Below are 12,178 nucleotides of genomic sequence, written 5' to 3'. Positions count from 1 at the left end.
GTCGGTGTGTACTCGGAGCAGCTGCCCGAGCACAGAGGGTAGGGTGTGAGAGGTGTCATCGGAACACCAAACCCTGGTGCTGCTTTTAGTTCTTGGAAGCTTGTTCAGGAGCTGTAGATACAGAAAGCTTTAAAAGAACCAACGGGAAGACTATTGGTCTCTTTAGAGACGTGTTTTATTGGCGTTACCCCTACAGCAGGATTGATACACAGCCCCAAACAATCCAGCATTGCAGCTGCTGCTGCTAAGATTACAGAGCCCACACCTTAACTGTTCACAGGACCTTTCTGTGCCGCTCTAAGGCTGTTTCGGGAACGATGTGTTAGGCTTGAAGGGTGCTCTTGGGGCTGAAAGGCGGGTGCTGCTGCCAGCCACAGTCCCAGGTGGGAGAGAAACCAGCCTCACGGCCGAGTGAAGAGATTCTCAAAGAGCACCGTGCAGGTTTAGCAGTTCCCGCTTGTGTTTCGGGGATGAGGCAGCAGGCCAGCCATGCTTGGCATCCCCTCCCACCCCCATGGCCTGGAAAAAGGTATGCCCTGGGCTCACAGCTCCACGTCCCGCTCGGGGCAGCTCTGAGGAACGGGCAGACCAGTCTGTAATTCGAGCTTCCCCAACGCATGCTAAATAGGAGATGATTAAAATGTAAAAAGATGGTATTTGCCAGGCTGCCTCGGAGGAAGGCAGAGGCAGAGCCATCTGTTCTCCGTGCGTGATTTCTCCTGGACAGGGCATACCTTCCTCACCGCCGGGCTCGTGAATGGGCAGGGAGGGCAAGTTTCCATTGGGTCGAGTTTTGCTTCCACACCACTCCTCCCCCTGTGCCCGAGCGCCTGGAGCCTGGGACAGAAAGGATCTGAGGGGAAACGTTTGCTGTCAGCCCTGTGTGAGATGGTCCCCGGCAGGGCCGTGTCCGGGAGGAACGCAGAAGTCTTCCTCGCTATTCCTTGTGGAGGCACCAGACCAGCGTCTGGCCCACGCCCGTCATGCTCACCACCCGGTAACCGCAGCTCTCCAGCTTGTTCAAGACTACCCGCGGCGCGTCGTTCACGTAGTACTCCCAGCTGCAAGCAGGAGAGAGGAGAAGAAATAAAATGAGGTGGAGAAAGAAGCAACAAGAATTCCCTAAACCAATGTAAGATGCTGCAGTGAGGCACCTGGCACACTGTCTGCGTGGCGCAATGTCTTGGTTAACCAGATGGGGAAGGCCAAAACCCGCAGCCACCAAACCAAGGAGGAAGCCTGGCCGAAACAGAGGGGTCATGTTGAATGGACGTGTGGTTCCAAAGCCACGTGCTGCTCCGTCAACTGGGCTGAAACTGCAGGGAGGGTCCCTGCTGGAGTTCATGGAAAAAGAGGGTAATCCCTGCAAAGCAGGGAAGAATGAGTCAGGCATTTCTAAGGAATGAAAACCTAATGTTTTGCCCATGTCAGAGCATGTCTGTAAGTTGGGTGGTTTTTGGAGCCTGCGCTTGAAACTTGGGGATTGGAAGATGCTGCTGCCTTCAGCCAAGTACTAAGGCTTTGAGAAAACCAGAAGCCGTCAGTCCTCGGCGGAGCTGCCAGGTAAGGTGGAACACGGGCTCCTCTCTGCCCCGGCAACTCAGGGCAGCTGCGTGCTGTGGCTGTCTGGGAACTGACCCCTGGGTCCAGGGTCCACCCGTCGTCCCTCTCCAGGTTCTGCTGGCTCTGTGGTTGAGGCAGAAGCTCTCCTTCCCTCTGCCCGGCCCCCCAGCCTGCGTCTCCGCACAAGACTCGAGGGCTGTGAGACTGCTCCCGCCGCAAAGGAAACAGCTGGCACTTGCGGAGTGGAAGAGTAGCGCCGTACAGACAAACGGGGCTGAACTAGGTGGGCAAGGAGCAGAGCTGAAATGGCAAGTGGTAACCTCCAGTGCTGGGTTTGGCAGCTTTCCTGGTCCTTTCGCATGCTGCTCTGGGATGCAGCGTTTATTCAAGCAGATGGGAAGAGCTTCATAGTCGTTTAGCTCCTGGGTGACTCACTGTGCCAGATAAGCTGATAATGATGGGCTACAGGATCGTTGGTGATCTTGTTTGGGCACCTTAACAAAGACTCTCCTGATCTTCATACTAATAACTGTAAAAAAAGACCCAAAAGCATTTCCAAAGTTGCTCTTGCTAAGATTGCAAAACATTAATGGAGTGGTGAGTGCTTTTAAAGTGTGAAATAACACCAAGATGTGAAAGCTTTTTTTTTTTTTTCCAGTTTCTCAAGACAAACTATACTTTGCTGTAATTATAGATGTGGTGTAAAGATAATATGTATTATTATAAGTGCCTTTGAACTTGCTGCTTTCTCTAAGAGGCTTGCCACATACCCTTCAGATTCACATGTTGGAGTAGGTAAATATTATTCCCATTATGCAGAGGAAGGAGCTGAGGCAGGGATTGTTTGTTGTTTGTAGGAACCTAAAAAACTGAGCAGCTGAGCTAAAAGCAGAAGGAAAGCTGGGTTGCCCAGGGCTCCAAACACAACTCCGTACCGAGTGAAATGAAAGACCGCACGCGGTGCGTATCAGCTACACCGCCACCTCCGCAGGCCGCGGGTCTGAATCAGGACGGAGCGGCTGGGAACGTTTGCAAAGCCTTTCCTGCGGGGAAAGGCCAGCAGGAACAGAAAAGCCACCCCAGAGCGGAGTTCCGCGCTTGCGCGTCGTTAGGTACGTGAGCCCAGGCGCCCACCCTCCCCGACCTGCCAGAACCAGAGAGCCCGGCTGGGATGGGACCGAGCTGGGGCAGGAGCGTCTTCCCCACGCAGCTAGCTTTAGTGATGGAGCAGAGGAGCTCCTAGTGCCACCTGCCCCGCTGTCCTCTCGGCTTCCTCCAGGGCTTGGCTCTGCCCTGGGGAGCAGCTAAACGAAGGTATTAGCTGGCGCCTCCGACCTCAGCTCCCAAAATCTAGCAGGGGCGCATTGGTTTTCATTTAAGAGCAAACTGCTGATAGCCTTTGTCATTACAGGAGATGCAGGGGACGGTGCCCAGCAGTCCCCCACGCGCGCACGGCCACCTGGGCGGCCCCAGGAGGATGCCCTTTCTGCAGCAGGCTCAGGCTGTCGATCGTCGGCCCCGCGCAGGCTGGGGCAGAGCCCGGCTCCCCCCTTGCTAAAGCCCAGATGCGCCGGGGTTCTGCCCCCGCACATCAGATAGGAGCGAGATTGATCTTAATGAGGGGCCGTGTGCAGGAGGTAGTGCAGAGCTGCCTAACAGGGCCAGTGCTCCCCCTTATTAGAGGCAATTAAGCACTTCAGCTGTACATTCATCTGCACATTCCAGTGCCCCAGCAGGTCCGTGCTGCTTAGACCTTTTCTATCGGGCTCCCTCCAAGGTCACGTTTAAGGTTTTGGGGCTCACGGAGCCGGGGGAAGGGTAAGCTCTGCAGCTCCCTGGAGCTGGGCTTGCTGCTAGCGAAGCCTCGCGGTCGTTGGGTGGGTCCTGCTGTGCCGCAAACACAGGAGCTCTCGTCCCTCGTTGGGGTTTTTGGCAGAGGCGGCTGGGGTGACCCCGCTGGCACCCCGCCGAGCCCCTCGGGCTGTCGGCAGCCGCGTTCCAGCCAGGTTATTTTCTCCGCCCCGTGTTGCTCAAGCGCAAACGGGGAAGACGTGCCGCAGGGAGGCAGCGGAGTTACCCTGGGTATAACACCAGCCGTACCAAGAAGCAGGTGGGGTGAGAGGGAGCTCAAAGGAGGGAAGGAGGATGGTGAGTCCAGCAGGGAGATCCCCCAGACAGCTCCGATCCCTTCTCCTGAACAAGCAAAACGTGTAACGTCTGGGGCAGACGCCACGGAGACATTTTATCTTTCTCTGTCTTTTCCACCCCAATCCTAGGGATCCTTGCCCCATCTCAGGAGCCAGCAGCACCTATTTCTTTTTCGGAGGCTCTCGGGTCTCCCTTCTGCCGCTGCCGAACTCCCTGCCTAGGGCAGGGCAGGCAGCCGCGCGGAGCTGGCACTGCCGCCGATCTCCGGGCCACCCACAGCCTTGGCGAGAGCGGCGTGGAGACGGCTCGGCACGGCCAGGGCTGCGCGGCAGGGAGACGAGCGAGAGCAGGGGTCGGCCGTCGGCCCTCCTGACCTGAGCTTGTGTTTGGAAGGGCTTCTTTGTAACAGGGCCTTCGGCACTTGGGGGTTTATCTCCTCTTTCTTTACGTTCTCCCACCCCATTCAGGTTTTTAACGCTGCAGGAGTTGAGGACCCGGACCTCGGTGTTTGCCAGGCTGGCACCGTGTAGGTGGGTTTTCCCAGCTCCGCCGATGGAAGTTTGGGAACATACGGGGACCGGGAGGCCCCGTCTGTTTAACACCCGGTTCTCCTCCCACTCCTCCTCTGCGCCGTGGCGTGAGTGGGCAAGCTTGAGCAGAAATCTAACCGCTCCTCTCCCTTCTTTTAATCTGCATTTGGGGTTTTGTTTTGTTTTGTGGGGTTTTTACCCCCTCCCCCGAGAAAAACAAGTAGTGAGCTATCAAGTGGGGAAAAAGGACAAAAAAAGCGGGCCAAGATGTAGAGGACGTGCTGGTAACATCTCCAAATTACGCTTTGATGAAGGCTGGTGTCGAGCTCGGCGTGGGCAGGGACGTGGAGCAGCGTCAGAGACGTACGGCTTGGGAACGTGCAGCTAATGGGCTGGAGTGGGGGCAGGCGCTGGGGAGCAGCCCCGGCACTCTGAGGAAAAGCTTTGGGAGCCGTCGAGAGGGGCCGGCTTGGAGGCTCGGTAACGGGGAGGAACCCCAAGCCGCACTAGAGAGCGGGACGGGACGGACTGCAGATGAGCGCGTGGGGTGGCTCGGCACCCAAACGGCCACAGCAGAGCAAGGCTGGGACGGGCACCGGTTGCTTCTGAGCATCTCAGCGCTGGGAAGGGCAGTAAGGCAGAGGAGGTCCGTCTTGCAGGATTAAGGGTGGGGTGAAGGCAAATAAAGCGATGCAGGCAGACTCAAATGCTCCCTGGGCCGGTTCTATTTCAGCCAGGGCGCGGGTCGGGTCACGGCCAGGCGCATCCCCAGGTTGTAAGGGGTATGGAGCGGGGGGAGGTGGGCTGGGTGCTGAAACGGGGTCAGAGCAAGGAAAAAGAATGAACTAAAACTATCGGCAGCATTTCCTTGGGAAAGCGTTAACAGGCAGGGACAAGGACACGTGCCTGCCCTTTCAGCATCAAACTAGTCCTGGGATTAAATGTGCAGCTGGAAGGTGCCATGGTGAATGCGAGGAGTGAAAATGCTCTAAATTTTCTTGGGAAAACAAGGAGAGGGGAGAGCCTGAAACGTCGCAGAAGAGCACTTACAAGTGGTTCCCCAGCATGTTCCTCTTCGTGGCCCCCAGGAAGCTCATCAGGCTGGGATCCGAATGCTCATCTCCCACCATGGTGGGGCCAACCTCCTGCAGGGAAAGGCAGCAGAGCGGGTGAGTGACGTGCGGCGGCGTGGACACCCCCTCCCCGCTCCCCAGCACAGCTCCAGTAAGAGCTCTCCTGGGAAGGGAACGAGCGAGAGCCACCTGCCCGGCCCAGGAGAGGACCTCGGTGGCTTTGCTCCTGGAGGGCCACCTGCTGGCAGAGCTCACGGTGGCTCTCTGATCCTCTGGGATCCACCACGGGAAGCCTGCAGGACAGCAACGAGGTGCTACGCACGGCCTCGTCGTGCAAAACCAGCACATCGCTGCGTTTTCCCCTGGCACGAGCATCCCCAGGCCAGCGAGGGACCGTTTGGCTGTGCTGGTGGGTGGGAGGCAGCTCTGGGCATGGCTCCGCTAACTGGGAAGGGCGAGAGGAGCGGGGTGAGGAGGCGCCGCAGGGTGACGGGGCAGACGATCACCCGCGGGACGGCGAGGGCCAGTCACGCTCCCTTGGAAGCGACAGGAGAGCGGAGGAGCGGGGAGGAGGCACGAGCCGTCCCACCACCAGCGTGGTGGGCTTCTCACACATCATACGGGGGCACAGTCCTGTACGGCGTTCCAAAAGTGTCCTTTTAGGAGGCAGTCCTGGGCTGGAGGTTTTCTGGAACTAAGTCTCAGGGCACAGCAGATAACGACAGCACCAATGAGCCGGTTTGGGGAGAGGGGCTGGAGGAGGACTGAATGCAGCGGGGGGTGAAATCCCTCCCTGACAGCATCCGTCTACAAACGGCACCGGCAAATTGTGTGTAAATCACAAGCCTCGATCGGACCCCAACCAGAAGCGCTTACACAGCGCCACTAATTAAATATTTGAGCGGCGAGCTGTGCAAACGTGCGGCACGCTGCGCTGCCTGGAGTGCCGGAAGACAGAAACCGAAGCAGAGCAAGAGCCCCCTCTGCTCGCCGCCGCCCGGGGGGACCGTGCCACGGGAGGGAGCGACTCGTCCCTGCCCCGGCCGCTGCCGGGAAAAAGCAGGAAAGTGGGTGAGCCCCTGCCAGGCCAGGCCGGGCTGGTTCCAGCCGTGGCTCAACGCCAAGTTTCAGGTTGGAAATGTTTGCCTTGTCCCGCTAAAGAGCAGCGATTCCAAAGTCTCCGGCGGGGAAACGGGCTAAGCTCTGATAATCCAGTCCGTGCTGTTGCGTGCCTTTCCCTAAGGGTGATAAACCCCAACCGTGTGGCGCTTTCTGTGTCTCGGGCCACAATCACTTAATCAACTCGTACGATGCCGAGTACCGCTGCCAACAGATGCTTCGGTGCCGCGGCATCCCCACGTCCTCACCCTCGGTTCACCGCTCCCTTGGTTTGAGATGCCTGCGTAACGGGACATCTTCAACGGCAGCAGCAGCGTCTTCCCCAGGCTCCTGGCCTTTTTCACCATCACCCCCTTCCCCCTGCAAAACCACACCGTCCTATTTGGGCTTCCAGAGGTATCGTTCCCCTTTGTGTTGGGAAAAGAAACCGAGCCCAGACACGTACAAGTCTATCTGCTCCTGCAGTCCCACCCGCGGCAACTGCTCTGGGCTGCAGATGCTGCAATCATTAGGAAATAACGTTTCCTTTACGTCTTTATGTGGGAATAACGGGCTGCGCGCTCAGCCCGGGTCTCGGCCAGACGTCCCTGCCGCCGCTCGGGCCGCTGCCAGCCGTGCCCTTCCCTTGGGCTGCGGCTGCGTTTTCCACCCTGAAACGGCTGCTCGGGGACGAGGGAAAACCTACAGCGAGGACAGGCGGCCAGACATTGGTTTCTTTGACGTTCGTGGGGTCCTACCACGAGGGTCCCGAGTGACGTTCCTTGCTGTTCCGGAGGGGAGGAACAGCTCCTCTCCGGGGGAGAGGAGCGGGGGTACGGCACCCCGGTACCCTGCTCCTGCCTGACCCCCCGCTGCCCCGGGCGGGGACGGGCAGGGATCGGGACAAGGGACGGGACAGGGACGGGCAGGACCGGGACAAGGGACGGTGCGGGGACCGGGTAGAGACCGGGCAGGGATGGGACAGGACCGGGACAAGGACCGGGCAGGAGCAGGACAAGGACGGGGCAGGGACCGGACAGGACCGGGGCAGGGACCGGGCAGGCACCGGGCAGGACCGGGACAAGGACGGGGCAGGGACCGAACAGGGACCGGGCAGGACCGGGCGGGGCGGCGGTGCGCAGCGAGCCCACGCCGGACACGTCGCACCGGGCGCCCGCAGCTTGGGGAACGGCGTGGCCGTGCCCGGGGGTCCCCCAGATCTGCGGGGCACCCCCGCACCCCCCGGCAGCCCCCCCGCGCCCGTTGCTCCCGGGGGCCGAACGGGTCCCGCTGCTCCCTGCCCGTCCCCCCCGGGCCTCACCATGCGGATCTGCGTGCTGATGAGGAGGTACGGCATGGTCCCGGTCCCGCTCCCGCTGCCGCTGCCGCCGCCGCTGCGGGGGGCCGTGCCCGGGGGCGGCCCCGAGTGTCCCGCTCCGTCCCGCCCCGCCGCGCCCCCGGGTCCCGCCCGCCCCGTCCGCGGGGGGGTCCGGGGCTGAGCGAACCCCCGGAGGGTCCCGGGGACCTGGCGGGTGGGTGGGGGTTTAACCCCCCCGTGCGGCGCGGGGTAACGCAGCGCCGGGGACCGGGCGGGTGGGGGGCGGCCCCGTCAGGCACCCCCGGCCGCGGAGCTGCCGCGGGGATCTGGGCTCGGCCCCCCGGCAAGGGAGAGCGGGCGGGAGGCGGCGGTGGGCAGGAGGCGATGGGCGGGGAGGTGAGGGAGAAGGGGGTGAGGGAGAAGGGGGTGAGGGAGAAGGGGGTGATGGAGAGGGGGGTGATGGACAGGGGGGTGATGGACAGGGGGGTGAGGGAGAAGGGGGTGATGGAGAGGGAGGTGAGGGAGAAGGGGGTGATGGAGAAGGGGGTGAGGGAGAAGGGGGTGAGGGAGAAGGGGGTGATGGAGAGGGAGGTGAGGGAGAAGGGGGTGAGGGAGAAGGGGGTGAGGGAGAAGGGGGTGAGGGAGAAGGGGGTGATGGAGAAGGGGGTGATGGACAGGGAGACGAAGGACTGGGCAATGAACAACAGGGAAATAAAGGGCTGGGAACTGATGGACGGGGAAATGAGGACTGGGAGGTGATGGAGCAGGAGCCAGGCAGGTGGGGAGCCCTGAGCCCCGCAGAGCATCCCAGGCACCAGGCTGGGGCCCTTCCCAAACCTTCCCCTGCAGCAGGGGGGTTGGCATAACCAGCCTGCTGGGAAAAAGGTCCTTTTTCCTATGGGCTGTTCAGCTTTCACCTGGAAACACGGGGGTTTAAATCCCTTCAAAATTTGAGGAGAAGCTCATTTCCTGAGACCGGGACGGACAGAGGTGCTTCCTCTGTAGGTGCTGGTGGAGTAATTCCCCCCTCAACACCCACCCCAGCGGTTTGAAAACTGCATTTAAAGTAAATAATATTTCCATAAATAGCAAATGATAGTTCCCTACCCTCAAAACTTGAACAGAAACCTCTCCATGCAGCTCGCCAGAAACCATTAACAAGCTGTAATCAATACCTAATTTTCCTAATAATCTTCAGAAATAAACGACGGCAGAAGAAAGCAGGAGGATGTCCCCGTGCCAAAGAGCCTGGGCTGCGCTACGCCGCGTCCTTCCTGCGTGACCTGGGGATGGTTTCTCTGCGCTGCCCCAGGTTAGTGATTAACTCCAACAGGGAGCCAGGGAGAAAATTAACATTTCTGCTTGCCAGGCTAAGGGAAACGCTCCGACAAAGCCAAACCCTTGCTAACCGCTACTGTTAACATTATTATTAATGTGTCTGTTGGGATCAGCATGATACAAGGAAATAACCGACGGAGGTTGATGGTATCGTCTTCCCAAAATGTGCCCCAGATATCCCAATGTATTCAGTTTGAGCTGTACGTGGGATACCTCGCTCCATGGGTTAAACATCAGCTCATTTAGATCATTTCCATCCTAAGGAGAGTCTTCCCCGAATCCCCGCTGCCAGAACAGTCCGAATGTTTACTCCTATTTTCCAGTGTAAACCTGCGCTCGGCTTCTAGTGCGACCAACGAGCACGTTATCGCCTCTGTTGCCCAATTAACGACAAGGAAACGCTGCCTCCTGCCCGTTTCACCGGGGCTGTGTTTGATGCCGTCAGGCGTCCCCAAACCCATCACCCCTTCGGACCTCAACCGGGCGGTCTCACTGCGAGCGGGGTCCCACGGTTGCCGTCCCGCCGGCCGCAGAAAATAATACAGATATGAAATCCAGACCCTTCGGTCTATCCAATATGAAGGAAGAAAATAGCCAGGGTTGTCACCGCATGGCAGCCTGCCCAGCTCTCGCTCTCGCTGGTCCGTCTGGCTCGTACCCCGCTCCTCCTTGGCGGGGGGAATAAGAGAGGGAAATGAAAACAGAGCCTGCACACAGTATTTCAGTATTGAATTTCCTGATGAGATACCGAAATCTGAGAGACAGCCCGAGCGCTCAGCCCTGTGGTGGCGTGAGAACCGGCTATAAAATACGGTGCGATGTATCTCTGCGGTACCATTCATCATCCAAAAGCAACTTATTACCCTTTGGCGCTGGCTCCGACCCGTCTGCTCGCAGCCCTCGTCGGACGTGGAGAGAAGCAGGGGCCAGAGGGAGCTGCCGGCCTTGGATCTCTCCCAATAATTCAGATAAAAGAAAAGCAAAAGGTTATTTGGCTCTGCCAGAAATCATCGCCCCGTTACCCACGCTTACGAGAGGCAAGGGGCGTATGAAGAGCTTTATTATTTTCCCTCTTCTGCCAGCAGCGACTTTTTCTAATTAACACCCTCTTGCTTCTGCAGCACCCAATTAAATTTCCTGCCCAGAATATTACTAATTGGGCAGCGGGCAGCACCTTGGGACAAGCACCCCCTGACCCCGAGGTGCGGGTTTGCTTCTTGAAGGCGAACGGCACCGTGGAAGACGAGCAAACTGCTGATCGCTGTCTGGTTGCGAGGACAAAGCCCCAAGAGGCTGCGTTATAAAGCTGATTAAATGGTTGTGTTCGTTATCGCAGGCTGCTGCTGAGCAGCGCTGTGCTTGGGACACAGCAATAACGGAGTATCTTTAATCCATCTTTTTAGCTCGTAATGAATACGCTGTGCAAGGTGTTAAAGGAATCGCGAGTTTTCCGTCGGCTGCTCCAGAAAAAGCCATTTCTAGTTCCACTAATCCCGGTGTAAGGAAGTTCTCACGGCCCGGGGGTCTGGGGGATCGCACCAGAGATGTAACTGCCCCCCCCGCTCACTGCACTTACTGTACAACGGAGAAATTCAGACCCAAAAGGCTCGGGCTGGTTCTTTGGCCATTCCCATCTTCTTCGCCTTACACAGAGTCTATTTCCACCTAAAATACTGCGATCTCGACCCAAGAACCGGCCGTTCTTTCCATCCCCTGCCTTGGGGGATGAGGTCGTGGGCTTGTTTGTATGAGGGAGCGGTGGTTTCCATGCCACGCTTTGCTGCCGCACGGGGGGAAATAAAGACTTTCCCCCAGAGAGCTGAGGATAAAACAACTCCACAACCCCCTTTCGCTCCTTGCGTCGTCGTGCATCGTGCGAGCCCCCGCGTCGCTGCTCCCAGCGTCTCACTGTCCGCTGGAGTCCTGCAGCGGCGAGCGGGCCCGGCGTGTCCCTGTAAAACCGAACCACAAGGTCGCTGTAGGAAAAGCCGAGCGGTTAGAGAGCAGAGAAGCTGTCGAACCGGCCCGGGCCCGTTTCCCTTACCCCCGGCGGGGGTTCAGCCCCACCAGCCCCAGCGTGGGGCAGGGCTCGGGGGGAAGGAGCCAAGCGCCTGCTCCCTGCGGCCGTGACTTCCTTCGCGCCCCGGGTTACGACGTTCGCCCAAGCGCGGCAGGGAAGAGCCGCCAGGCTGGGCCGCGGGGTCGCTCCGATACCAGCGTTGACATCGGCGCAGCAGGCCTTGGCGCTGCCGGGCGCCATCCCGCCCGGGGCTCGGCACCGCAGCCGTGTCGCCATGCCTGCTGCTCGGCGGGACGGGGATGCTACCGGAAAGCGGCAAAACAATTCACTCTCCGAGGCTCATTTTGGAGTTTTCGAAAGCAGCATTCCTGACTGCCCCGCTGGGTGCGGGGGATGACCCCACCGGACGTGCGCGCCCAAGAGACAAAACCAGCGAGTGTTTCTCCTACGTTAACAGCCATGTTCGTTGCATTCCCGAGTAGTGCTTATCACAGGCGTGGATCTCCCGGGGACTCATCAGCACACGCTAACGTCCTTCGCGTGTTTGTTGGCACCTCCGGGCGGTCGGCGGGGTCTTCACGCTCAGCCCTGACATCACGTACGCCTCATCCCTCCAGGCTGCTCTTGGCATCGCCTCGTAGCTTTCTCATCGTTGCGCACCTGTTCCTCCCCGGCCGAGCTGTTTCACGTGAGGTCGTTCCAGAGCTGCTGACCTAACGGCCATATCTGTCACGGATTCCCCCCGTTCGGGTCCATCTGTGGAGCAACGGCTCCCACTGCCCGAATCGAGCCCAACACCGCAGGCACAGGGCCCGCCGGGGGGGGCCGTCCCACACCCCGCAGCTCCCGCACCGGGCACGGCAGCCGTACCGGGGGTGACGTGGGGCAGGGGTGACGTGGGGCGGGGGTGACGTGGGGCGGTGTGTGAGGTGCTGGGGCGGAGCTGTAGGGACCGGGCTGGGTGCGAGGGGCGGCGCGGGGGCAGCCGTAGGGACCATGAGGTGTAAGCGCCCTGCGGGCGTCGCGTTGGCGTCCTCCTGACGTCACACGGGGCGCGCCCACCCCCTCCGCCGCGCGGTGATGACGCCCC

The 12,178-nt window shown here is 59.7% G+C and overlaps 1 protein-coding gene across 1 annotated transcript; it reads right to left on the bottom strand.

Annotated features, from left to right (window-relative positions):
• Positions 1 to 157: 157 nt before the first annotated feature.
• On the bottom strand, positions 158 to 7,841 carry GCHFR (GTP cyclohydrolase I feedback regulator). The gene is made up of 3 exons (XM_075755668.1): positions 7,734 to 7,841; positions 5,292 to 5,386; positions 158 to 1,061 (listed from the first exon to the last, which is right to left on the bottom strand). The coding sequence occupies exons 1-3, from the start codon at positions 7,767 to 7,769 to the stop codon at positions 938 to 940; spliced, it is 255 nt and encodes an 84-aa protein (XP_075611783.1). The 5' UTR covers positions 7,770 to 7,841; the 3' UTR covers positions 158 to 937.
• Between the last annotated feature and the right edge of the window lie 4,337 nt (positions 7,842 to 12,178).

This window comes from Balearica regulorum, chromosome 5 (genome assembly GCF_011004875.1).
Source record: "Balearica regulorum gibbericeps isolate bBalReg1 chromosome 5, bBalReg1.pri, whole genome shotgun sequence".
Classification (NCBI taxonomy): domain Eukaryota; kingdom Metazoa; phylum Chordata; class Aves; order Gruiformes; family Gruidae; genus Balearica; species Balearica regulorum.
Note: the sequence above shows the minus strand (reverse complement) of the source record. Positions and strands in the feature narration are given on the sequence as shown.

What these genes read in the sequence shown, in the direction of transcription:
- GCHFR (XM_075755668.1), bottom strand. Translation starts at nt 7,769, where the DNA reads ATGCCGTACCTCCTCATCAGCACGCAGATCCGCATG. An exon ending in TCAGCACGCAGATCCGCATG is followed by an intron (nt 5,387 to 7,733) that starts GTGAGGCCCGGG and finishes CTTTCCCTGCAG; the next exon opens with GAGGTTGGCCCCACCATGGT. An exon ending in AACATGCTGGGGAACCACTT is followed by an intron (nt 1,062 to 5,291) that starts GTAAGTGCTCTT and finishes TCCTGCTTGCAG; the next exon opens with CTGGGAGTACTACGTGAACG.